A 25399-nucleotide genomic window follows, 5' to 3' on the forward strand; every position below is an offset into this window, starting at 1 on the left:
TCTCCTGTGGTGTTTGCTTTAAATTTTTGAAGATTTTTGTGTGTGGATTAAAACCATCAATGTCTGAGTTACACAAAGGAAAGAATCATCTGAGACCAGACACAAAGGCCAAGTGTGAGTGTTTATTGGTGGCTGATGTTGGTAATCATGACAGCCTGCTTGACTTTTAAGGACAAAACTCAGGGTAATAATGGGGTTTTTAGTTTTCTTTCCTCCTCTCACTGACCTGTCTGCCTACAGGGCTTACAGTTTACTTCTGATTTTTACAGTTTGCTCTTCTGAACGTTCATTGTTAAGACGTTAATTCCCTGGCTTTTCTGCTGTGCCATCACTTTTGGGCTCAGTGGTTCCCTCAGGTGCTTCAGTGTTTGGAATTCAAACCTTCATGGACAAACCATAAGACATTATTATGATCTCCCTAACATAAAAAGCCAAATAATTGCTTTCACTGCCAGTACTGAGGAAAGATGTGACAGTGCCCAAACATCAGCTGAAGAGGTGATACATTGATGGTGGAATGTGGTGTACTTAATTTGTCCTGATGCTGACTTGAAACTCAAGGATGGTTTGAAACCCTGGCCCTGAGATTCACTCTTCCTCTTGTGCTAGATTAAAACCCAGATTGGCTTGAGAAACTTGAAGATAATTTAAGAACAAGCCAATCTCACAGCCTCGGTGTTTCCCAGTACTGACTTGCCTTTCTTGAGGGTCACAGCTGTGTAATTAAAAATGAGTTTACATGTAATTCAGTGCATTTATCATTTCAGTAGTGAAATACAGTTGGGGAGATCTTTAGGTAACACCAGTAACTCCCACTGATTGGAAGCAGCTGGTAATATCCTGTGCCCAAAAGAATCATGCTGCAAAATCCTTCCTGTATTATATATTCCTATTCAAAGAGCAATCACCCTGTGGTTATGCCATCTTAAAACAGCTAATCCTGTAGTGGGTTTACAGCAGAACCAGGAAAATCTGAGATAAATAACACTCTGCTGCTTCTTTTTTTTTCCTTTTTTTTTTCTGGTTCACAGGTGTTTTTATGCTCAATACAGCCTTTGCCATAGAGTTCAGCTACTGCTTATATCTTCTGAATCAAGTGCTGTAGCAGCATGGTGTGAAGTGCAAGGGCTACAGAGTGGTAACACGAAATGTGAGATGTGACCTAGCAGGGATGATCTAAACCTCTGCTGTTCCCATAACCTTGGAACAGCTTGACTGTTATGGAAATATCTCACAGTCTGAACTGACACCTCAGCCCAGGAAATCCCTGATTATATTTAATCCTGAAACTCTATGCAACCCAGTACTGGCTAGTCTGATCACCAACAATATTAAAAAACATTCTCACAAAATAATATTTGGCACAGAGTTACATATAGTGTGGCTTTCAGTAAAAGCACTGCAGATACAAAAAATAAGGACTAGTCAATTTTTCCCTTTTCTATCACCATTTTCAAGTACCTTTTCTCCCAGGTACATTTAAAGTTATAGAGAATATATTGCTTTAGAAATATTTCAAAGCAGCAGAACAGCAATGTGATCTTCCACCCTTATTCAGAAGGCTGTTCTCTTAAGACTGACAGGAATCAGGATGGAATACACAAAATGGAATACACAGAAGTCCAGGATGAGGATGTTCTGGTGAGGAGCTCAGCAGCAAAGAGCACCACTCTGTGTTTCTCAGTTTCTTCCTCTGAATGTTCCCAGAGATCATCTTTGACAGTTATTGAACAAACCCCCACTTGTCTGGACAGAGAAAAACAACACAACTTTGCAGTTTCATTACAAACTGTTCTTTTCTGTAGCAAGCCTGCACATTTAAGTTTCAGGCTCTTTTTAGGATTTAGCTGGCAGACAGCACATCACTCCCAGTGCCCAACAAAAAGAGTAAGTTCTGGTTTAGAGAAACAAGGAATATCAGTTGGTTGACTCAGTAATTCCTCAAGGCAGTAGTGCAGGACAAACACACCCCCCTGAAAGTGAGCACAGCCTTGGTAGCACTGAGGGGCTCTGTGTGTTTGCTTGAAACCCTGGGCAGTGTGACAGAGCAAAGGCTCCTGCCCACACATCAAACAGAAATGCTTTGATTCACCAGATTGTTTCTTCCTTTTTTCCTGGCCAGGTTCAGGTAATCATTGCAGAACTGCAAGAACACGTTGTGAAGTCTGTCTGACCCAATGTGCAGACTGAGCAGGCTGTGCTGCAGCAGAGAAACCTCCTGAACAAGCCCTTCCCTGCTGGAATGAACAATTTGTGCCACTACCAGGGCTCAGGGAAAAATCTAGCCAGGTCTGTTCAAAGCCCAGTGCAGACCAATACCAAAAACCTAGAAACATGTTGCAGGATTATACTTTTAAATTTGCTTTACAATCAATTACTTTCAAAGTTCATAATTAGATTATATTTAAAAATGTATTACTTACATGGAATAAATGTATTACTTTAAAAATCTGATCACTTCAAAGTAGCTTACTTTTCCAAAAAGTACTCACATTTGAAAACTGAATGCCCTTAAAAAGAATCAGATGCTGAAACTGTGAGCAGATCACATTTTTCAATGTTTTTTCGATTGCATTTAAAGATCTAATCTGATTTCTTGTTATTCTGTCCAAAAATGGATTACATTTAAAATACAACATTACATTTAAAATATCCAACATGTTTTCCTTCTGTTCTGACTGAATGAAGGAGAGAAAAATTAATCTCTCAGAACAAAGCTGTAATACAGGGAAAGGGAAGTTTAAAACCCTGCTACAGCCAGGTTTGAGCACAAGATTATTTTGTTCACTTTTCTTCTAGTAGAATCACATTAAACAAATGACTTGCTCCCATGGGGGATTTAATTTTTTACACTCACTAGAAGCCTGTGAGATTGTTTTTGAAGATAACTTTATTTTGGATTTTAAGGACTTTATTTGGATTGTAATTAACAAATTAGCAGCTGCTGAGCTCTGTTGCTCTGCCACAGCTGATGAAGCTCAGACAGTGATGGTGAGTTCTGAATCTTAAATCTAACACTTGAGTGTGATGGCCAAACTTGGCAAATTACCCCTTCTCTTGCTGATCTTTTCAATAACAAACCCTTTTCAAACAGATAAGCTTATGTACATTTCATTTATAAATTTTGTTTGTTTTTTATTCTTACAGGATGACTATTTAGACCTAGATCAAGTATTAGCAGAAAAGTTGGTTTTATAGCAACAATCTGAAATCCTTTTAATTAACTAAACCCAAACTTATCTAAAGGCCAATCCGTTTTTCATTAAAGCTTAATTCCAAGTTTTGGCATTGTGGGAAAGGAACTGAAGTTGTAGATCACTTATAAAATGCTCCTGCTCAATGAACTGGCTAAAATAACTGAAACAAAGTCACAAAAATCACAATCCAGAAAATCTGAAGGACCAAGTTCCAAACTCATTCTGGAAATGCATTAAGCATTTCAAGACATAAAACTAAATATTAACTTTCTTACTAATGCAAGCATAGCAGTTTTATGTGCCAACTGCATACAAACCCCATATATTTATATATACCATATATAGGTATATGTGCAACATTAAGCACATACTGTGAATTTCTACAACTAACTAATTTCTCATTATGCATAACAGCATCATCTAGTATTTCTCACATACTGAACATAATCTCAATTCCAATTTCATTTACCTCAGAGGGGTCTTAAAAGCAAAAGATGGGATCTTATGTTCATATCTATTTCAGAATACTTCCAGCCTTGCATTGAGAATTCCACTCCTGGCTAGTGCTTGGAAGAGACAAGACACTTGCAAAAGAAAAGATGTTCTCATCCTACCACCAAAAATGTGGATTTTGAACCTATCCAATAAAGCTGCTTACCCCCATCTGTAACAATGCATTTTTAGGACTTTTACTGCCACTATCCAGTGGCACCAGAAAAGATGTTCTTTTCCAAACTCTTCATAATGTTGCATTTTTGGAACCCATATAGTGATCATACCAGTCATCACGTCCTTTCCATAAGCTTTGGATGTCAGGATAAACTCTCAGGAAATAGTGAATCAAAATATATTTGATGTAAAATACCTTTTCAAATGTGGGCATTATATTTTTTATTGTCTCTCAAGAATAACATCAAATAGAAGCTGGACTGCAAGAGGGATGGTGAGGAAGTCTCAAAGGGAAAGGCTATTGAAGTTGTCTATTGAAAATTTTATTTTTCACCCAGAATAATACAATTCAGTCAGGTACTGACATTGGAAACTCAGCAAGCAGGCACAAATATTACATCTTGATGTTACCTGTAGTTTTTTTAAATGCTCAGGCACTTAACAAAAAGAGATCAGAATGATGGCAGCTATAGTAGTGAAATGTTTATAGTGCTAATGGAATGGAAGAAGTTCTGTTAAATTCCAAACAATGCTATATCCGTCCCCACTCTTTGTCTCTTAACTCATTCCTCTTGATCTTCCCAGTGACTGTCTTTGGCAGCTCTTTGACAAATTCCACCTAGATAAAATAAAGAGAGAAGGCAATGCAGCATGTTCTGCAGAGCTGGTTTTCCAAAACTCTCCAAGCATATGTGGAAAACTGAGAGGGCTCCCATCAGTAAGAGCTGCCTGCCTCAAATCCAAGCCAAACCAAAGAGCACATTGTGCCACTTGTGAAACCATCTCTGGGGCTGCCTAGATGGCCAAACATCTGCACGGCTGCCTCTCAGCTGGCCAAACATCTGCACAGCTGCCTCTCAGCTGGCCAAACATCTGTACAGCTGCCTCTCAGCTGGCCAAACTGAGTGCAGTAACTCACAGCAGAAGGGCAAATGCCTGAATGGTATCAGAGGTCAAAGATGAATGACAAAAAGAAGAAATAAAAGGATATTACAGCCCCAAAGTCTTTAATGGTTCTTAGGTCTGCGAGTTCTGCTCAAGTTAGCCAAGGCATTGCAGTAGATCTTTTCCTGTGGTGCTGGGATTACCAAGAAACACCAAGTGTATCCTCTTGGCCTTGTGTCAGTTTATTAATTGTGATGATCAGTAGATAAAAACTTATTTAGATTCAGTCATATGCTACCTTAAAGGCATTGGAAGTGCTTGTTTGAAGGTTAAACACAAAATGGAGAATTATGATTGTGAGTCTGACTTAGAACATGGAGATCTGACTGGGATATACAAAACCTAGAAAATTCTGAGAAGTTTGAACAAGTACTTTACACAAACTCATGAAAAACATTCTAAACTAATGTTATTTAGGAAAGGTCTTCTGGAGCCAGTGAAATGAATCTTTACTGCTGTCTCTTTCAAGTGAATCATGAAAATCTAAATGGTAATTCTCCTGAGATTTAGGGAAGGGTACCCTGTTTTAAAGTTTCTTCTCAGAAATATTTACCTTTCTAGGATATTTATATGGAGCAGTAGTTTTCTTAACATGGTCCTGCAAGTCACGAGTTAAGCTCTTCAGGTCAGTGGATGGAAAGGTTGGGGACAGAACCACAAATGCTTTCACAACCTGTAAGGTAAAATTAACAAAAGATATCTGACACCATCTTTATTTAAGGGCTGATATGCAGTTACCAGAGAGCAGCACTGCTCAGAGTCACAACAGTCATGAGGAACAGAGAAACCAGCACAGAATAAGAAATGATTGTGCCAGCTTCTGCATGTGTATGTGCAGAAGGGAAAGTTCAAAGGACAGTTTTTGTGCCCTCATTACAAATAAGACCCTTTTCCCTTCTCAGCAGCAGCCAAGAGGAAGGGGCAATAAAATGTGTCTCTGTGGAGTTCTCTCTGAAGCTAAGGGACATTTTGTTTCTCTCTGAAGTTCAAACTAAGGACAGTAAGCACTCTTATCCTGGCACAGGACTGTGCATTTACCACACCTGCAGCCCACGTCTAGTTCTCAGGCAAGTGCAGTAGAACTTTGGCTACACCAAGAGTCATAAATGGCAATTTAATTGTATAGACAAATGCTTAAGAACAAGGGCAAAGTAAACATCACAGTAGTGTTCTCCACAGAGAGGACCTTGGGATGAAAAAAACATCAGAAGAACAAAGGCATGTAAATGGGAAGGGATTTTGCTTGTCAGCCCCACTAAGGTTATCCATGATGGAAGTAGGTGTGGTGCTCAGGGACATGGTGTATTTGTGGACCTGACAGTGCTGGCTTCATGGCTGGACTCAATGATCTCAGAGGTATTTTCCAACCTAACCAATTCCATGATTCTAAGAAGACATTATTGCCTTAGAGCTTTAAGTTTTTCAATAAAGTAGAAATTCCTTGATATCATTGCATATTTGGACAAATGCACTGCTTTCCCCCTCCATTCAGCATCCTTACCTCTCCTCTGAGGGGGTCTGGGCTGCTGACAACAGCTGTTTCTACCACAGCTGGGTGCTCTATCAGGGCACTCTCTACTTCAAATGGCCCGATGCGATACCTAGGTCAGGAAAAAGAAAAATGAGGTTTGGCTCTTGCTTTTTGTCTGGAAAAAACAGTACCAAAAGTTTTTAAATTTTCACGTTGAGGAAAAAAAAAAAACAATGCCACAACAAATCAATAACCAGCTATACAAGTTTTAGGCAATATAGGAGAGCTGGCTAGGTTAGAAGTAGGAGCATTTCATAGTGGTGTTTGTGGCAGAGGACTGCTGGGGCTGTGGGTACTTCTCCATCTGTCCCCTCTCCTTGGGGCTCTTAGGCTGGAGCTCCATCCCACCCTGTGGCTGGGGTCTGCAGCAGCAGCCTGTGCCATGTTATGGGATCACATCATACCATATCAAGTTCTTTCCTTTCAACATGTTAAAAATAAATTGTTTCAAAAGCTCTTTGAATCCAATAGAAGTTGATTCAATTTTTGTCAAAAAATAAACTAGATAAACATTCCCCCTTTGCCAACTGAAGTCCTCATTCTTTGTTGAAACACACGAGATGTTGCAGAAGAAATGGATACAGTGTCATCACAGAGACGATACTCCAGGTCTGTGAAAAGCTAATAATAACAGCAAGTATTCCAAAATCAAGAAGTCAATACATTCCTGTCACAGGATTATGATGCCAGAAGCTCACATGTAAGAATACACAACACAACATGTGAGGATATACAATGGCAGGTTTGGAATGGGTGTGTGCAGACTGACCCTGAAGAAATGATGATGTCATCGTCTCTGCCAATAAACTGGAAATATCCCTCTTCATCCATAGTCCCTCTATCTCCAGTGACATAAAAATCCCCACGTTCACTTTCTGCAGTTTTCTTAGGGTTGTCCTTAAAGTGGTTTACAAGCAGTAGTTTAGATTTTGAGCATGCATTTGCTATACATTATGCTATAACATACATAACAAGTGCACTGCAACTTAATGTTTCAGTCAAGGATGTACTGATACTGCTATAAGATACAATAAAATAGGTTTAAAATAATTTCTATTCTTTAAGAAAAAAATTAACTTGATCCTAAATTATTTTCTTTCATCTTCTAACACCCACCAATTCAAATAAACAAATTAGTCATGTAATAAATAATAAAATGGTGAAAAATGTCCAGCCTTTAGGACCACTATGTAATTGGAGAGCTTTTGGGGAGATTGGTAGTGGTGGTAAGGAATAAAATAAAGTTCTTACTAAATATTCAGAGAAAAAACCAAGTGGCCTTATAGGTTTGCTTCTGATAGCAATTTCCCCCTGTTGTCCTGGAGGCAGGATATTGGCATTTTTGTCTATGATCTAGAATGAAAAACAGTTCTCATTTTAGTCCAATGGAAAAACAAACTCCAAACACAAATCCAACCAAACAAAATTCCCCCATGACAGAATCTAAAGAGCAGTCAACAAACCTGAACATCATAAAGGGGAGCTGCTTTCCCCATTGATCCAGGTTTAATCTTCATTCCTTTAGAAATAGAGCAGATTACTCCCTATAAAAAATCAAAATCAAACCAAAGATTTTCAGAAGAAAAGTGCTACATTCACACTTAATTCAAAAATGTAGTTTCTAGATTAATTCTAAAGTAAGGAATTAAGATTTATAGGATCCTATATGTCAGTGCTGTATGGTACGTATAAACAAAATCATAAAACTCCCTGAAATAATCCTGTTCCCAATCTCTGTGAAAAATTCCTGTCCTCTGCTAACCAGTCTTCTTCCCTTAGATTCAAACTCTGCCCTCTTGACTGACACTGTTACTTGGAATTAGCTTAAGGACATTTGTGGAAATATTACAGCACATTCCCTCCCAAACCCTCACGTTCCTGGCAGGTTCTGTGAGGAGAGCCATGAGAGGGAGTTCTTTCAGGGGTTACCAGGGAAGGGAATTACTGAAACATTCACAGGAATGTGAAGGAGGAAACAGAATGTGTTCTTACAGCAAACCTTAGAGCAAAAAGAAATTCCAGAGATTTAATAGGCCATTGTCTCTACAGATGTACCATTTCAGTCTGGCCATACACTTCATGGATGTCCAGCCCAGTGTAGCTCTTCCACTGCTCCATGACTTCTGGGTTGAGTGGTTCCCCTCCACTTATGCAGTACTTCAGGCTCAGGAATTTGTATCTTCACAGGGAGTTAAAAACAAGAAAGGCAATACTTAAATCTAGAGGGGGAGACCAGGAGCAGGCAAGGGTGAACACCATGGGAGAGCTGTTTACTGGGAGAGTTAGTGCCACAAAGTGGGGAAATCAGAGGGGCCCTGCTCCTTCTGCTCTCAATACAACAAGATATCACTCTGTGCTCAACACTCTCCATAAGTAGCAGTCAGACTTAAACATGTGAAAAATAAAATTTTTGCTGAAGTCAGCTGGGATTATAAATAAGCCAATACTGATCTGCTGAGCCAGGGCCCTGATTGCTGACCCTCTGCAAGAGGCCAAGCAAGAAAGTTCAAAAGGGAAGGAAGGAACAATGACAGGCAGTGAGAACTGGAACAGGGGGTGAGGTACAACTGCCACAACAAATAATTCCCTCACAGTTATGCTGACATGCATTTTCTAGGATGAAGTCCTTCCCAAAGTCTGAACAATTAATGTGGTAGACAAAAATTATGACAAAGTATTTAACAGACTCTCAGTTTCATACTCACAAGTACAGTAGCGTAAGTCTCAAATTTATGAGGGAAAACATCAAGTTTCTCTGATCAAAAACCTCAGCAAAACTCAAATTTTGCATGATGGTCAAGGATTCTCATCAAGGATATTTTCAACTAAATTATTGCCCTAGTTTGGGTCAAGCAGTTAGATATATGAGATGACTAATTTAGTTAGGGTAAATTAAACATTGCTAAATAATTTTTTTACATACTTGGACAGATCATTTTGCACCAGCATGCGGAACAGTGTTGGAGCACCGACCAGGGCATCAATTGGGAATCTGCAGAGAGTCTAGAGGGTTAAACAATAAGAAGGACATGTGAAGCACTAGAGTGAATGGCAGGCATTTAATGCTGTGTTTGGATGAGTTTTGTTCATGTGCTCACCAGCTATGAGCAAAATGTATGAATGGATTGCATGTTTGTTCCCTTCTGTATAAAATAAAAAATGAAACTAGGACTTTACACAACAAATACAATATCTCAAACACAACTCCCATGAAATCTGTGGATGCTCTCAAGAATTGTTTTTGGCATGCCTTCTGCAGATGAATACATTTCCATGAGTTTTTCCCTTACATTTAGGATAACTTCTGAGTCAGTCTGTGGTAGGTTATGTATAAAGACACATGATCCAAAAACCCAAGGATCAAAAAAAGATGCTATTGAAGTTAGTATCCATCCTGTGTCTGCAGTGTTCCATATCATTTGAGAGGGAGTCAAATCCAACCAGTACCTGATAGAGAGAAAAAAAAAAAGTAAAAATAAAATATACCCAGAAAGAGGGTAAGAGATATTAATTGGAAGATTGAGACACTGGGGTGATCCTAGTCCCTAGAAATTTGATGGAGTTTTTACTCTGATTTCAAAGGGAGAAAGGCTGGGGATGTACACTGGTATTTCTTATTCAGTACTTTTTTACAATAGCTGTACTATGCAGCTTCAATTATCTTATGTTCAACCAGGCTTAACTCTTTCATACCTTTCACTTAAAAGGGGTCTGAAACCAAGACTGCCCTGGGAATGTTGAGTCATCTTTGGAGAACCTGTAGTTCCACTGGTAAAGAAGATCATCATTGGGTCTTGAATTCTTGTTTTGATGCAGGAATGGTCAGCAGATTGATTTCTGTAAAAAGGAGAATGGAATTAAAACTTCAATGTTTGCAGTTGATGTAAATGAGTGCTTGTGGGAACAGGTCTGCTCTGTCCTTGTGACTGCAGTGGCGCTCAGTCACACTCACTGGTACAGCTCAGTGAAGTTCAGCCATCCCTCCCTGCTGCCTTTGGACACCATCAGCTTGGTTTTCAGGAGCTGGCACTGGGATGCCACCGAGTCCACTGCAGGAGCCAGTTTGTCAGTGGTAACGATGCACGCGGCCTTGGATGCCTGGAGTCGGTACAGTATGTCCTTGGCTGATAACTGGGATGTTCCTGGGATTATGACAATTCCTGGAAGACAGATAAAGTTAGTGTTGGTGTTTTTCTATGTCTGATTCTTTTCTAAGAACGTAAGCTATTAAATATTCCCAAACTGATCTCTGATACAGATTTGCCCTGGTGTTCCCCAGCCAAACACTTAGATTAGATTAATGCAGATGTCTGTACTCTCCTGTCAGGAATGAAATGTGGACCTGCCTGGTGGCTTCCATGGCTCTTCCCTGCCTTCTGGCATCTTCTTGCCCACTGCATGAGCTACTTCTCCTATGGCCCCTGGTGAAAACCCTTCAGGACTGCCTGGCAGCCAGTCCACTCACTGGATTATTACACTATTTTTCCTTGATAAACCATATCCATTCTTGATCTTCTCAACTGATTTGCAATGACCATTTGACCTCACTGACCTGCTCTCATACAAGCCACCTTGACCAGCCACCATTCTGGAATTCGTGGTAGGATCAGGATAAGCCTGTCTCCCTTCTGCAGTCCACATTCTTTAGTCAGTACATTGGCCACTTTCCGAGACAGGAACCCCAGCTCTTCAAAGCTCCACTTCACTTCTTCTCCTTCACCATTTACCCACCAGAAAGCAGGGTTTGATGGTCTCTTTCCAGCCTATGAAACATAGGAATTTAAACATAAAAGATTTCCTTCTGAAAGACCATGAAATAATAATGCACAGACATCTGCAAATTACGGAAGATCTGAGTATTTGACATAGCTGGCATATTAGCTATTTTTTTTCTCGTCCCTAAAGGATCAGGATTTGCTGTTCATCAAGCTCAGTTATTCCAAATAGATTCTCCTTTTCTGAACTTGAAATGTTTACCAGCCTAATTGTCTCCAGACCCAAGTCCTAGTCTGGATCCTATTTCAGTTTAACCCTTTCACTGTGCATTAATGGTCCTACAAAATAACAATAAATAAAGCAAGAAACAATGAACTTTTGTATAATTTCCTAATGCAAATTTTACTTGGCAACTGATTGCTTTTATAAAGAAGAAGTTCCAGCTTATTTCAAATGAAATTTAAAATTAAAGTATTTCATTGGCACAACAGAAGATCACCTACCTTTTCAATCTCAGACCATTTGTCCAGTACATCACTTGCAAAGTTAAAGTACTTTGGTATTTCCTGTTTGCCCTGTCTGATGGACTCATACTGGGAATATACATCAGAGGAAAGCAGCCTGGGATGTCCATGGAAAGTCCTGTTAGGAGGCTTCAGAGTCCACAAGAGTTTTAGTTTCTGTAACTTCAACAGCAGCTTCATGGCTGAAGACTATGTGTCTAGATGCTGTACACTATATAAGAATTGTTGCTATGAATCCTGCAATAACAAACAAACAAAAACCAAACCAGCAAAAAAACCCAGAAAAATAATATTGAGATTATCCAAAGACAATCCAATTATGAATTAATGAGTTCTTCATTAAAGTCACTTGGCTAGTCAGAACCAGACTGATGATTTTAACATGCTAATTAAATGTAAAGTTCCCTATCCTCCTTCCTCATATTTTTAATTTTTAAATTAATTGCCCACAACTCTCCATAGTAAAACACAACATCACATATTATTCTTTACATTGGAAGAATATTCCTGCTTCATACATGCAGTATCTGATTCTCAATTCCTTTTTCTTTTCCGCTTGTTTCCAAACTAATTCCATCAAAAATCTCAATGCTTTAGCCCCAGCAGTTGCTGACTGATCCATCCATTCACCACATCAATCCTAAGAGCCTTCACTTTATTCTGTGGCCCCTAAGTTTGAGATAGAGACTTTTCTACTCATTTTCCTGGCCTGCCTGCTGTGGTCAGGAGAGATCAGGAGCTGCAGGGGGAGATCCTCTTCATTCATTTCACTCACCTGCTAGGACATGTTTCCCATAAGAGGCACTGTAAGATCAGCTGTTCCCTGGAGATGTGAAACCTGGAAACTCTTTCATAAAGGTTTTGGAGTGAAACTCTTCTGACTTTATTGCTCACCTCTTCTGGAGTAATGAGAACAGAATGTGGCACAAAACAGACCAAGCAGCAAAATTCTTCCTGTGGAGTAACTTTTCTCGTGTAATCATTTACAACATTGTTAATTGTGCGTCATTTGCACCTTAACCTAGAGCATTTTGGGTCTTCTTTTGCCTCAACTTTAACCATTTAAGTACATCACAAATTCATCATAATGAAGAGAAGAATTAAAAAGAAATTGTTTTTCGTCCCACTCTGAAAGAGTTTGAGAATGGTGCAGTGGTAGTTATTGACAAGAATATATTAATGTGCTGCTGATAGCCACCACAGGACAAAGATTATTTTTATTAATTTCTCTTTTAATTTTATGTCTCTAAGAGTTGTAGTTACACTTTGTTTGAGTGTTGTCGACTTTTTCTTCCACAGTTTGTTTTTTGCCATGTTTCCCCGTGTTCTAGGTCATAAACATGTGCCATGTTTGATGTCTTATGGTTGGTACAGGTAATAGAATATTTCTCTCCTTGTTTTCCAGATCACTCTTGCTCTTTTTATGCTTTTCCCCACTCTTTGCTCCTTAGAACATTTCTCTGGATTTTCCCAGTGACTGTCTTTGGCAGCTCCTTAACAAACTCCACCTGAAAGGCAAAAATACATCAGTTTAAATTCCCAGCTGAAGGAAAGACACATTTTCATTATGGTTGGGGATAAAAGGATGGGAAGCTGCAGAGTCAGCATGAAATGCTGACTGAATGCCTTGCCCATTTGAGCTGCTGTGAAAAGCCCAGTACTCCATGAAAGAAAGACTGGGCATCATGAAGTAAAATTTCACGACCACTGCCTCCCCCTGGGTGCATTCGAGCTCACACAGCCAACCCAAGGCTGCAGCTGCAGCAGACCCTGTCATCTACTTTATTTTATCTAACTCTGGTTGGAGTGTTTGTCAGAAAGGTGTTGAAGAAGGGCTGAGGTGGGAAAACAAATGCTCAGTTTCAGGTACAATGAGAGAACCTGTCTTTTTGGGCTGTACTTACCTTCCTTGGATACTTGTATGGTGCAGTCACCTTCTTGACATGTTGTTGAAGCTCATCAGCTAATTTTTTTTGATCATGTGATTCATAGAGAGGAGCTAAAACAACAAAAGCTTTGACCACCTGTGCCACAAAAATGAAAGGGTTCCATTAACTTCCAGAGGTGGCAATAAGGGAATACATTTGTTTTGAAAAGTGAATGTCAAAATTCAGAATGCCAAAATTTGATCTTTGTCTTTGTTTTCCCTTTTCATTAGCTGATTACTAGAGAATGCTGTGCTATGAAGGACCCATTCTGGAGCAGGGGATTTTTTTCTTATTTCCCTTTAAGTTATATCCTAATTAAGATGAAAATCTTGACTCTGTTGCTCAAAGAAATGTTGCAAAGTTGAAAATGTAAAACAAAAATGAAACACTCTGGATGTCACTGCTACACTGCACTAGGTGACAAAACAAGAAATAATCAAAATTTCATTGCTTAGACAAAAACATGTCTTAATTAGTATGGAAAGCTAAAATATTTTTCCACATAAAAATGGCAAACAAAGAAATAATTCTGATATTGAAAGTTTGATTAAGATATGGATTAAAAAAAATTAGCCTATTTTTGAAATATTCAACAGATTGAATTCCAGGGAAGCCTGGTACTTATAAGGAAGTTGATACTTAGTAGAAAGGGTATTTCTTTTAAGGATATTTTTTCCCTATTTTGCTTTACCTCCCCTCGCACTGGGTCGGGACTGCTGACCACAGCCGCCTCCACCACTGCTGGGTGCTCTATCAATGCACTCTCCACCTCAAAGGGGCCAATGCGGTACCTGGGGAGCACAGAGACAGCTCAGCCCAGCAGCAGGGACCAGTCCTTGGCCTTGCCAGGCTGCATTTCATCAGGCAGATCTAACAGGAGATGCCTTACCCAGCAGAGTTAATGATATCATCAGCTCTTCCAACAAACCAGATATATCCCTCTTCATCCATAAAGCCTCTGTCTCCAGTGAGATAAAAATCTCCACACAGAGTGGCAGCAGTTTTCTCTGGATTATCCTGGCAACAATTTCAGAAAAGGTACCTGATTATTACTGAAACATAATGCATTTCCTTAGCAGTGATGCAAAAAATGACAAAAATAATTTTTTCAGTTGTTCTCAAAATAAGTGTGTTCAGTACTGTGTCATGTTTTCAACTAAAAAGCCATATTGATTAGCAGTTTGGTGCCTGAAGTGTGTAGCAGGTGGGAAAGAGCACTACACACTAAAGAATGTATGTAGAGATTTCTGTTCTAGAGAGAAAAGTTGTGCTCTATCAAAATGCCCATCCATCAAAGCAAATGTGTGACCCACAAAAATGTGTAACCCACTCTGTTCAGGGAGATGATTTATCATTGGAAGAGGTTGCCACAATAACCTCATGTCAAAATAAACTATTTACCCTTAACTGACAGGATCAAAACTGAAATGAGGTCACCTGCAAGAAAACTTCATTGTTTGCATTGACCTATAGGACCTCTACATCCAGTGTAACCTCTTGGTCACACAAGAAAACACTTTGACAACAGAAGACAGAATGAAAACCAGAAGCTATAGTATTGGTCTTGTAGAAGTTTCTTGTCCCCTAGTGAGCAATTACATTTTACAAGTTGTTACTTGAGTATGCCACAAATATCCAAATATTATGTGGGTTCAGAAAAGGATTAAAAACATAGATAGCTTATTAATTATGACAGTTCAGTTGCAGGGGAGAATGTCTTTAAGTTTGCCTGGGTCTATGCTTTCTTAAGAATGTCCTGCCCCTCAGCATCACCACACACTGATCAGGCTCAAAGTCCTCAAGTAACCCAGGGAGACTTTCTGAGAATTCTGCATGGAGTTCTGCTCCTGGCAGACCTCTGCCCTGGGTGTCTCCTGGGTGCCTGAGCAGACACAGGCACAGCAAGTCAGGCTCACCAAGTACTCGGAGAACAGACAGAAGGGCCGTTTGGGCTTCACCCGGACAGCAATGGTGCCCTCTTCTCCCTGAGGCACCACAGCCCCTTGCTCATCTACGATCTGCAGAAAGGACACACACAGCAGGGCTGCTTTGATCAGCTCACAGGAACATCTGCTGCAGCTCAGTGCAGGCCACAGAAGGGACACAGCACTGCCTTACTCTTCTACCCACAACTGCCACATACCTGCACATCATAAGGGGGAAGAGGTTTTCCCAAAGAGCCAGGTTTAATTTTCATTCCTTTTAAATTGGCACAGATTGCCACCTGCAGAATAGATTTTTAAAATATTTTTTAAAATTGTTGCAATATCTTGTAAATTTTGTTATTGTTTGCATTAGGCATCTTTCCATGAGTTTGTGTGACAAGGGCTAAATGGGGACCAAAGCGCTGTGGTTTTTTGAGAACACCTGAGGGGTTGAGAGGCATTTCAGGTCAGACCTGTGAGAGCTTTGTTCTGTTGAGTCTGAGCCAGTGGATTGTCCTGCAAACTCTTGACTTTTATTTTGCAGGACAGCAGATTATTATTACAGATCTTATTTCAATATTGGGACAATTAATTTGGAACCATTTCAAGGGCAAAATGAGAGAAAGCCTGAGATCTAGCTCTTAATAGTTTTGTTAATGTTCACTTACAGAGAAGTCTGGGATGTGAGCTGGTTTAATATTTGCCATTAAAAACTCAGACAGGCCAAATTGAGAGTTGGAGCAAATTATGTGTTCAGGGGTTATTTTGAAGTAAAGATGAGAAAGAGATCTCCTACAACTTATTTGATGTGAAGTGTCTCTGGCAACGTTTTTGCAGGGGTCTAAACTATCTAGAATATGCAGCTTGCTGATTCTAGAACTGTATAATCATAATTATACAAAGTTTTTTAAATCATGCAAACGATTCTAACCTTTTCCATTGATTTATCAAGGACACCATGGCTCTAGTAGTCTTACCTTTGAATGGGTATACTACAAGAATTAATGCAAACGTACTGTTTCACTCTGGCCATATCCTTCCTGGATATCCACCCCTGTCTGGGCTCTCCACTGGGAAAACACTTCAGGATTGAGAGCTTCCCCTCCAGTTACACATTGCTTCAGACTCGAGAACTTGTACCTTGTGAGGAAGAGCAAATGAAATAATTCTCTTAACTCCTAAAATGAGCAGTGAGCAACCTTAACTAAACAGACTTTCTCGGCTTTCCAAGTACACCTAAGACTGAAGGAAAGGCAGAATAGGATGACAGAGCCTGAGCTCTCTGCTAAAACCTGGACTGGCTTTTGGTAGGATGAAAGACCTATGTGACAAGAATGAGTACCTTACCAAGATGTGAAAACCCCTTGCAAACCACTTCTCACAAGCTGGGTATTTTACAGAGTAACAAGTCAGGAAGAACAGCTGCCAAGTAACTCTCAGCAAGTGGAACTCCTCTAACTGCTCCCTTCATTCTCAAGCATGTGAGAACAGCTCCATGGTGCACCAGTAACTCCCTGATCCAATGCTGCCCAAAACCTTGACTTCAATTGAACAGTGAAGCCTAAATTCAGAGGAAGTGACAGCTTAAAAAAAAAATCTCCTTTGTTTCCTCTGTGCTGTCTATTCAAAGAGCCAGTCCTGAAGCCCAGGTAGCCTATGGTGTGGCTAATTCTTCTCACATTTGAAAAGAGAGTGTTCTTTACTGAGAGCAAGCAAGCTTTGCTAATTAGGTTTCCTTGAACTGTAAAAGAGAATTAAGGAACCCAAGGACCTAAGCCTGCAGAGGTGTCCCAGCATTGTACCCCAGCCTCCCTCCCTTCCCTGCTGTACCTGCTCATGTCATGTTGGACCAGCATGCGGTACCCGGTGGGAGCCGTGCAGAAGGTGGTGATGGGATATTTTGAGAGAGTCTAGAGAAATAGGAAATTATTGTGCTGAAAAGAAAGTGTAATGCTGGGCCTGACCTTGTGAATGTGCAGGTGATTAACACCATTTACATGCTCAAATGTCTGCAAGATAAAAACAATGAAAATACTGTACCAGGCAGTCCAACTCCTGCACAATATGGAACTTTCTGTTCAACAGAAGTCACTCATGTAAATGAAGGACCAGTGAGAGCAGTAGTTCCAGTTAAGGGTTTTTTGGGGGGGTTTCCAAGGTGTCTTTTTCCCAGGCTCAAGCCTAATTGAGATAAGGAACACTACTACAACTTTTCCAGTATTCTTGGGAAAGTCAAGGTTTCTGCCCCACACAAGAGGCCAGTGTTGAGGGGAATCATCCAGCTGAGTGGTTTTGAAAAAGAGCTGGGAAGAGGAATAGGCATTCTGGTACCTTTGGATTGCTTGGGATGCAGGGATTACTCACAGTTCCAATAATTTCTGGTTTAAACACTGGCATATGGTGTATAAAGACACAGGCTCCACAGATCCATGGTGAAAAAACACTGCCGTAGGCTGATTTTGCCCAGCCAGTATCAGAGGTATTCCACATTATATCTGAAGGACCCAAGCCTAGCCAATGCCTGATGAAAAAGCAGAGATGAAAAAGATTTTCAGGGAAAGCAAATCAGCACCAAGCCACAGATTTAACTTTTAAGGTATAATGAAACAGCCCAAGGTTGCTTTGGCTCTCAGGAAAGGTTGACACAACATGAGAGCACTTGACTTCCTCTGGTGTGCTTGTAGGGATGCTCTCCTTATTGCTCCTCTGCTTTCAGCCCTGCAAGTGACACAACTCTGCACATAATGAGCTCACCTGGGCCTTCAAGAAGGTTTTAATAACAAGGGTTTCACTATGAGAGAGCAAAGATGAAGAAGCTGCAAATCCTACAGTGATGAAATGCCTACATTTACTGGAATGTTATGGTCTCGTGTTCAGTTTAGTGCTGATCACAGCACTTAATCAAGACCCTGGGTGGAACTGCAAGGTAATACCTGCCAGTGGTTACAAATCCAATGCCATAACTGCAGTAGGAATGCAGCACCATTTTTGGGAAGCCTGTAGTTCCGCTGGTAAAATACACAGTCATTGGGTCGTTACTCCTCGTCTTCGTACATATATGTTCAGCAGATGCAGCCCTTCAGAAGAAATTATGTATTCTGGTCACTGCATGCAGTTTTCCACCAAGGAAGCAGTATTTTTAATGTTTAGGAGATCAACAGGAAAGCTGCCTCAAATTATATGATCTTACTAAATCCATTATATATCACAGGGAAAAGTCAGAGAACACATTTTGCCTGTCACATATACTCTGAATCACAAGGGTGAAGAGCAAGAAGAAGCTGAAGGACCTAAACTTGGGTCCCAAAACCTGGTTGCATGAAGATGTACTTAATGCAGTGTAATCACAGTGCTGCAAGTTGACAGAAATGTAACTCATTCATATTTTGAAAATTATCCCCACACCTCAGCAATGTCACCTGAATGATACAGCTCCCAAAACCTCAAAGAACTGGAAAGAAAAGAGCTGGATACTCACGCAAGGAGTTCTTTGAAGTTCAGCCACCCATCCCTGCTCCCCTGGCCTACAATGAGTTTGGTTTTCAGGAACTGGGTGTCAGACAGGACAGATTCCACTACAGGTGCCAGGGCATCATCGGTAACAATGCACTTGGCCTTTGAAGCCTGGAGTCGGTATAAGATGTCTTTGGCAGTTAGTTGGGATGTTCCTGGAAAAAAGACAATTCCTGGAAAAAAGCAAGAGGCAATTGAGAAAACTCAGCATTTCCCAAAATGACTTGATTATGTCTCTCTGTTGATGCTGATTTTATCCATCATGGATGTTTATCAGTTTAAAAGCAGAGCAAAATAGATCTATTGAATTATTAATGACTCAAATCATATAAGTTCTTCCATGATAAATTCAGCTCCCTTCCAATGTATGTGGCCAAGTGTGGCCTTTGGTTGCAGCCATTCAGCCCTCACTGGCTGAATTCACTGATTTTGACTGGACCATGTCAGTGCTTCCTGTGTGGGTGCAGCCAATTCTCCCTCTAGCCAAAAGAGCAGCTGTAGAGGCCCCAACAGAATATTCCTGTTTGCATTTTCTTCACCCTCATCTAATAGATGGCTTGTAGGCTCTGTTTGCTTTCTGTCTGCAGCCACCGAGTCCGTGAGTCACTCACCTGCTCGCATGCAGGCCACGTTCAGGAGCCACCACTCAGGAACACGAGGCAGAATTGCCACAATTCTGTCTCCTCTCCCCAAACCACAGGCCTCAGAAAGGACATTGGCTGCCTTCTTGGACAGAGAGCCAAATTCCTCAAAGCTCCACTTCACCTCCTCTCCCTTATCATTGACCCACCAAAAAGCTGGATTTGCTGGTTTTCTTCCCTCCTTCAACACATAAGAGACATAATAAGAAGAAAAACTTTAAAAAGTTTCACTTCAATACAAAATAACGCTTAAATAAGCAAACCATCTCTGGCAATCACTCTCTTAGAGTGACACCTGTTTTTCTGATAACCAAAATAAAATAATGCTTTCCACTCTGCAGCCCATACTGCCTAGTACCCATGAGGAAAATGGATTTGTATCATCTGACATTCTTTCCATTGTCTCCTCATTTAGTCTGGAATGAAGTCAATTCCCTTACTATGTCCTGATAAAGTGTGTGGTTTATGAATTCAGGATCAGTGCAGTATTGATAACACACTGATGCTTTAATTGTTGCTAAGCAATGCTTACTGTAAGTCAAGGACTTTCCAGTTTCCCACACTCTGCCAACAAAGAGCTGCAGAAGAAGCTGGGAGAGATCGTGGACAGGACAGCTGACCTGAACTGTCTGAAGGGATATTCCACATCACAGGAGGTCCTGCTCAGTTTACAACCTGGGAGGAAGTTTGCTGGGAGGTGTTTGGGGATGGGCTGGGCATCAACCAGTGGACAGTGAGCTACTACTGCTACTAATATGATGATTATTATTATTATATTTCAATTCTTAAACGGTTCTTTCCTCAACTCACGGGTTTTACCTTTTTTCCTCCTGTTTCTCCTCCCCATCCCGCTGGATGTGTGTGGATGTGTGTGTGTGAGATCCAGGGGCTCTGTGGTTCTCAGTTGACAGCTGGGGTTAAACTACAATTCAATGTCTATAAAATAAAAGACAAATACTACCTTTTCCAGTTGTGTCCACTTATCTAAGACATCACTTGCAAAGTTGAAATATTCTGGCACTTCCTTTTCACCCTGGATTATAGATTCAAAATGGGAAGCTATGGAAGATGTAAGAAGCCGGTTGTTTCCATGAAATGTTCTGGAAGGTGACCTGAGAATCCACAAACACTGAGGAATCCAGGATTTAAGAAATGTCCTCATGATAAATGATGTTTTATCAGATGATGAGGAGAAGGAATCAGGGGTACATCTAAGGAATCAGTCACCTGGAATGAAAGAAAAGACATTAAGCGAATCCAGTTATTGGAGGCTGTCCCATGTACGATGTCGGATAAACGAATGCAAACCATCTTGAATAAATAGGTTGCTTACACACATCCTCGTTTTATATCATGTTACCTGTATTTTTGTGACGTGAATATTTAACATTATGGTATATAGAAGGAATAAGCACAGTCACCTTGAGTTTAATAAAATTAGCGGAGTTGTTGCTATGAATCCTGCAACAAAAAGAACAACAGTGGAATCTCATCCAGCTGGAATAAATGGTGGCTTAACCTCAGTAGCATAGGCAGGGGGCATCAGCCTGAGGCCATGGGAAATGGGACACTGAAAAAAACTTCTCATGGCAAGAAGAGTGGGGTCATGGGAACCAATATGTTAACAGATCTATCCTATATTGGATCAGGTTTCTGGTTCTTGTTCTCAGTTGTTTCAGTACCTTTTACAAATAAGGTCATGTTCTGAGTTCACATTCCTGACAGGATCCTTGTCCTTAGAAGATCCCTATACCTTGTAATATTTGCCACATCCCCTCCCCCCCATCTTTGGATCATGTCCCCAGACTCTGCAGATTCCATGTGTGTTATTTTGCTATTAAAGGTTTTTTGGGGTTTTTTTTTGGGCAAGACCATAATTCCCATCCCTTTTTTTGTCAGTTTCCCCGGCTAAGTTGAACTACGGGTTGCAGCGAGTGAAAACTACAATGACTGGCGCCCAAACAGGGACCTCAAATCGAGGGATCTTCTGTTTGATTTCACTGGGTTTTACCAGTCATAAGGACCTTTTATTTTCTCTGCTGTGGATTAAATCAGCAGGCCTGACATGGTTACAAGCAACCCTCGGAGTCAGATCTTTTGGTTGCCTGCCAGAAAAAGCAGGTAAGTAGAGAAAAGAGACACTTATTCCTGCTGCTCCTAGCCCAACCCGGTGGGCATACCCCACCTAATCCCGGTTATTATGGGAATAAAATTGTCAAGACTAGACAGGGACAAATACAATAACTCTAAATTTTTCTTGGCGGTCCACAGAAGACAGGCCAATAATCACGAGTTAAAACCCTCTAAATTGGGTGTTTCGGAACTTCCTGGCAACTGTAGCCAGTAGCGCTGTGCCAGGCTCTGCCGCAGCCAGGGCCCTGCTCTCACCCGCCCACAGGGCCCTGCCCAGCCCGGCCGCTTGTGCCTCACCGGCTGCAGCCCCGGCTCGGCCCCGTGCGGCGCTGCACAACACGGCACGGACTGTGGAATCTTCTCTGTGGGATTTTGGAATTTTGTGGGCGTCACGCTTTATGACCTAGCTACCGAGAGGGACCGTCTCGTGGTGTGCCTGCTTTCTGTGTGATTCTCAGAACGCTCAAAGCCAAAGAGCAGCAACTGCCGGCGCTCGGCCCCGCCCTGGCCTTGCTGGTGTGGCAGGAATCCGGGGGGTCCGGGGCCACTTCACTGTGCAGGATCCCTTCCCAAACCGAGACTGCTTTTAACTCCCTCACCCTGGGGATGGAAGGCCAGGGTGCAACCTGTCCCAGACACAGAAGCAGTGCAAATCGCAACCCCTGCCCCTTCGTGTTCCTTCCCCTGTCCTCCCGCAGACTGCCCTACAATGGAACTCGACACAAGTTACTCAGCTACCCTGCATTGCCTTCTGCGTCCTCTGCTTGGGATCCCTCTCGGATCCCCCCTGCCTTTCCTGCTCCTCACCACCCCAGCCTCTCTCCTGTCCATCTGAATATCGTGTTGTATTACCTGCTAACCACCCTGCTAACGTCTATGCCACCAGAGGCACCATGCTGCCTCAACGGTCCCCCTTCAACTGCACCCCACCGCTCCTGACTACAACTCCCAGCATGCCCCGGGCCACGCCCCTCCCGGGCAGCCAGAGCCACGCCCACCGTGCTCCCCGACGCGCTGCTCTCCAACATGGCCGTGCCAATGTCCCCATGGCTGTGCGTGCGCCCGAGCACCAGCTCTGCCTTTTCCCTTCCAGCAATAACAACACTGTGCTTGCATCCTCCGCCCTCCTCAGAGGAAAACCTAATCCCTTCTAGAGCCAGTGATTCCACTGATCCGTGGCAGAAGAGCCAGACTAGTATGGTAAAGAACAGAAGGGGAAGAGCTGGTCCTAGATGGGAACCTCGAGCCTACAGGGAAATACAAAGACTGTAAGGCTGCCGAAAGCTATGGACAGGCTTCTCCTTTCTTCAGCAGTCGAATGCAAGCTATTTTCATTGCATATCTTTTAACCCCTCATGACATACAGCACGTGATGACTGTGCTGCTGTCTTCGGCTGGATTCACCCTGTGGGAAAGGGGGTGGAAGAGATTGTTACATCAATTGTTGCATGTTGAATCAGTTGTTGCTTTACAGTGCTGAGGACCAGGCACAGGCAATGCTAACACTAGAACACTCAGCTGGGGAGGGAGCTCATACCCAGCCCCAAGATTAGGCTGCAAACCTCCCAAAGCCAGTGCCTGATGATATTAAAAATGCAGCAAGGAAAGCACTCATGCAAATCCCTAATGGTAAGACAGCTGCTCCAGACTTCGTAGATATAAAGCAAAAGCCTAGTAAACCTAAGCCTAAATGCATAAAGGTAAAGTTCTGGCACCCCTTCACCAGAATCATCCACAAGCAATTGTTTATCATTATATGGATAATATACTTATTGCAGCTAAAAATGATCCATTTTACATTCAACTTTGAAAGTCACCATCACAGCCACCCAACAAGCTGGACTGACCATTACAGAGGAAAAGACACAGCAAACATCACCCTAGAAATATTTGGGACTTAAAATTCTCTCTCAGACTGTTACAAACCATTAATTAGGTTAAACATTTGATAAAGATAATTAAGATTTAGTCCTGTTGTTTGTTTTGTTACATGACTTTTTAATTTGGTAGCTGATTCTGCTAATTTTACAGGTATTGTTGAGGGAGCTGAAAATTCATTCCTGGAGACAGTTACTAATGACCAGTTATACTCCTTGCTTAAAACTTTAATCTTTATCCTTTCTCAGGAACAGCATCCCTATTTTGTCATGTATGTACATTCTCATTCTTCTTTGCCAGGATTCCTAAGAGAAGGTAATAAACAAACTAACACACGATGTCACTACATGCCCTGACTGCCAGAAATATTCTCTGCTGTCTCTTGGGGCAGGAGTAAATCCTGGAGGGCTTCACAATTTACAGATTTGGCAAAGCATGTGACCCATTATGTGTCTTTTGGTTGCTTCAAATGTATATATGTTTCCATAGAAGATTCTCAGGAGCAATCTTTGCCTCTGCTCACAAAGGTGAAACAGCAAAAGATGTTATTAAACATTTCCTACAAGGAAATTTCATCTCTAGGAATCCCACAGGAACCAAAAAAACAGATCATGGGCCTGCCTATGTCTTTTACCCCTTGTCCCATGTCTTCACTTGTAGCTGTTTATTCTCAAATCTTTGATGCACAGATTTCAGCATTGGTGACATTTGATTCCTCAAGAAAAGTTACTTATTTAACATTGGAACTATTGCCTTTTTCCTTATCAGAACCTTATACAGGTTAATTTAACCTTATTGTTCTGCCCATCAGGCAAATGAGTTCAAATACCCAGAACTTAACACAACTTAATCTTTTCAGTGCTGTCTGCCAACATAAATAGTCTGGATGCAGATTTCCCCCCCAGAGAGATATTTTGTCAAAAGCAGCAGAAATTCATGGTGTTCTCCACAATCCTTGGACATTGTCCAGAGAAACACTGACCACTTGTAAACAATCCTTAATCACTTAGGCAGATGTTTCTCCTTTCTCGGTCTGCTCTAATTCTCTGATTTAGCTGTAACTTGCCTATTCCAGAGCATTAGAATGACAAAATCTACACAATAGCCTATGAGAGAAAGAGGAGGGACAGAAAATATTTAGGAATATTTAGGGAAATGATATTCAAGACTGACAAGATGAAACACATTTGCAGTTTGAGATTCCCGAGTGCTGTACAAAAACATCCTCCAAGAATACTGTGAGAACCTTCAAGTTTTTAGCACTTTCTCACCTGCAAATATAGAGGTGAAAATGAATACAGCAAACTGAGGAAAAGATTCAGTAATGGCAAAGGTCTCAGAATGAGGAGTGAGACTCAAAAATGATTACTCCTGATTTAATACCATTTGCTTTGCTCAGTGATCATCAACACAAAGAGTGCAGATAAATAACATTTTCCTCACCTTTCTGCTGTGGACAGGAGAGATCAGGAGCTGCAGGGGGAGATCCTCTTCATTCATTTCACTCACCTGCTAGGACATGTTTCCCATAAGAGGCACTGTAAGATCAGCTGTTCCCTGGAGATGTGAAACCTGGAAACTCCTTCATAAAGGTTTTGGAGTGAAACCCCTCTGACTTTACTTCTTCTGAAATAATGAGAACAGAATGTGGCACAAGACAGACCAAGCAGCAGAATGCTTTCTGTGGAGTAACTTTTTTTCATGTAATCATTTACACCATTGTTATTTGTGTGTCATTTGCACCTTAACCTAGAGCATTTTGGGTCTTCTTTTGCCTCAACTTTAACCATTTAAGTACA

At 41.2% G+C, this 25399-nt stretch overlaps 2 protein-coding genes across 3 annotated transcripts; both read right to left on the reverse strand.

Moving 5' to 3' along the window:
- Positions 1-4167: 4167 nt before the first annotated feature.
- Positions 4168-12548, reverse strand: LOC134426687 (acyl-coenzyme A synthetase ACSM4, mitochondrial-like). The gene is made up of 14 exons (XM_063171900.1): positions 12358-12548; positions 11562-11819; positions 10895-11105; positions 10295-10502; positions 10036-10179; positions 9633-9789; positions 9266-9345; positions 8398-8521; positions 7806-7886; positions 7594-7695; positions 7112-7239; positions 6313-6412; positions 5365-5484; positions 4168-4485 (listed from the first exon to the last, which is right to left on the reverse strand). The coding sequence occupies exons 2-14, from the start codon at positions 11760-11762 to the stop codon at positions 4399-4401; spliced, it is 1743 nt and encodes a 580-aa protein (XP_063027970.1). The 5' UTR covers positions 11763-11819; positions 12358-12548; the 3' UTR covers positions 4168-4398.
- Positions 12549-12793: 245 nt separating this feature from the next.
- LOC134426690 (acyl-coenzyme A synthetase ACSM4, mitochondrial-like) lies at positions 12794-25282 on the reverse strand. Of its 2 annotated transcripts, none has more exons than XM_063171909.1 (14): positions 25110-25282; positions 20551-20816; positions 19560-19770; positions 18914-19121; positions 18369-18512; positions 17800-17956; positions 17266-17345; positions 16452-16575; positions 15654-15734; positions 15427-15528; positions 14400-14527; positions 14202-14301; positions 13487-13606; positions 12794-13090 (listed from the first exon to the last, which is right to left on the reverse strand). In XM_063171909.1, exons 2-14 carry the CDS (start codon positions 20749-20751, stop codon positions 13004-13006), a joined length of 1743 nt encoding a protein of 580 aa, XP_063027979.1. In that variant the 5' UTR covers positions 20752-20816; positions 25110-25282; the 3' UTR covers positions 12794-13003. The 2 variants fall into 2 exon arrangements, with proteins under 2 accessions (XP_063027979.1, XP_063027978.1); XM_063171908.1 differs by having other exon boundaries at positions 25044-25282.
- Between the last annotated feature and the right edge of the window lie 117 nt (positions 25283-25399).

This window comes from Melospiza melodia, chromosome 18 (assembly GCF_035770615.1).
Source record: "Melospiza melodia melodia isolate bMelMel2 chromosome 18, bMelMel2.pri, whole genome shotgun sequence".
Taxonomy (NCBI): domain Eukaryota; kingdom Metazoa; phylum Chordata; class Aves; order Passeriformes; family Passerellidae; genus Melospiza; species Melospiza melodia.

Coding starts and splice junctions, on each gene's coding strand:
- LOC134426687 (XM_063171900.1), bottom strand. CDS start 11,762: ATGAAGCTGCTGTTGAAGTTACAGAAACTAAAACTCTTGTGGACTCTG. Junction 10,503..10,894: donor GGTGGCTTGTATGAGAGCAG/GTCAGTGAGGTC, acceptor TCTGTCTTCCAG/GAATTGTCATAATCCCAGGA. Junction 7,887..8,397: donor TGTATGGCCAGACTGAAATG/GTACATCTGTAG, acceptor GATTTTTTATAG/GGAGTAATCTGCTCTATTTC.
- LOC134426690 (XM_063171909.1), bottom strand. CDS start 20,751: ATGAGGACATTTCTTAAATCCTGGATTCCTCAGTGTTTGTGGATTCTC. Junction 18,513..18,913: donor AACTTCAAAGAACTCCTTGC/GTGAGTATCCAG, acceptor TTTCTTCTGAAG/GGCTGCATCTGCTGAACATA. Junction 15,529..15,653: donor TTCCCCCTTATGATGTGCAG/GTATGTGGCAGT, acceptor TCCTTTCTGCAG/ATCGTAGATGAGCAAGGGGC.